The sequence below is a fragment of the Thrips palmi genome, unplaced genomic scaffold, assembly GCF_012932325.1.
Source record: "Thrips palmi isolate BJ-2018 unplaced genomic scaffold, TpBJ-2018v1 HiC_scaffold_5, whole genome shotgun sequence".
Taxonomy (NCBI): Eukaryota; Metazoa; Arthropoda; class Insecta; order Thysanoptera; family Thripidae; genus Thrips; species Thrips palmi.
In genome coordinates this window covers 15,985,810-15,986,770 of record NW_023144632.1, presented here as the reverse complement: position 1 = coordinate 15,986,770, position 961 = coordinate 15,985,810, and the positions used below count along the sequence as shown (strand labels likewise).

General features: G+C 48.4%; 1 protein-coding gene across 1 annotated transcript in view; it reads left to right on the top strand.

The window, feature by feature from the left end:
* LOC117651211 overlaps positions 1-653 on the top strand; it is a 3,452-nt gene extending 2,799 nt beyond the window's left edge. The window contains exon 3 of the mRNA XM_034395024.1: positions 619-653. Coding sequence (XP_034250915.1) covers positions 619-653 — 35 coding nt within the window. The remainder of the gene's footprint in view (positions 1-618) is intronic.
* Positions 654-961: the final 308 nt, after the last annotated feature.

Below are 961 nucleotides of genomic sequence, written 5' to 3'. Positions count from 1 at the left end.
GAGAAAGTGACGGGGCAGCATGAGTGAACGAACAGCACGGCGTGCACTTTCTGCCCGTTAAATATATTTTCCGCCATCTCGCCTCTCCGTTCCGTTTGTTTTGTGCAATCTAAACTGATGCGTCCCCAAAGATTAATGTCGCCAGCGTTCCGGTCATCCATTTTAATTCGCATTACCCTATCTGCGTTACCCTTTTCCTCTTTCTGCGCCGCCGCGCTGCGCCTCCCCGGGGAGCGGACGCATCCCGCGCGCCTCGCGGCGACTAGTGCTGTGCGTAGCTCGCGCACGCACTCCACCACGGCCTCCTCTTCGGCATCTACCACGGCCTCTTCTTCGGCCTCTACCACGGCCTGCACAACAGCCTCCACCACGGTCTCTACCACGACCTTTCCACGTCCCGACCACGGCCTGTCCACGGCCTCCGCATGCAAAGAACGATGGGACGAACCACATTCGTGTAAAGTTTGTCAGAATATCAGAAGCCTGCGTGAAATTCTTATCAAATTTCGCACACCTCTGAAAGCTAACTAGGGGTACGCGCCGTTTAGTCTGGGCGCGTAGTGTGGCTGAGCGATGCGAATTGACATAGTTTGTGCACTTTGGACTTTGCTTGAGTAGATGAAATGTCCATCTTAAGGGCTCATATTCAGTGAACTTTAGACCAGGGGTTCAAATGGAAGTGATTTTCGTTATCAGAACCCAAAAAACTGCTAGGATCAGTGTCAAACTCCTTTTAAAAAATTTTGGCCCAAAAATTGGTAAAAATTCGGTTAAATGTGAGTCTGGGAAAAGTTTGAAGGTCTTTTTGAGTTCAGCACACCAAAACTGCAGGAAACAATAAAAAACTCGACATGAAAATTTTGGTCCAAAATGACCTAATTTAGGATGAAAATATAAGTCTGGAGTCGAAATGAAAGTGATTTTCGTTATCAGCACACAAAAAACTGCTGGGATCAATGTC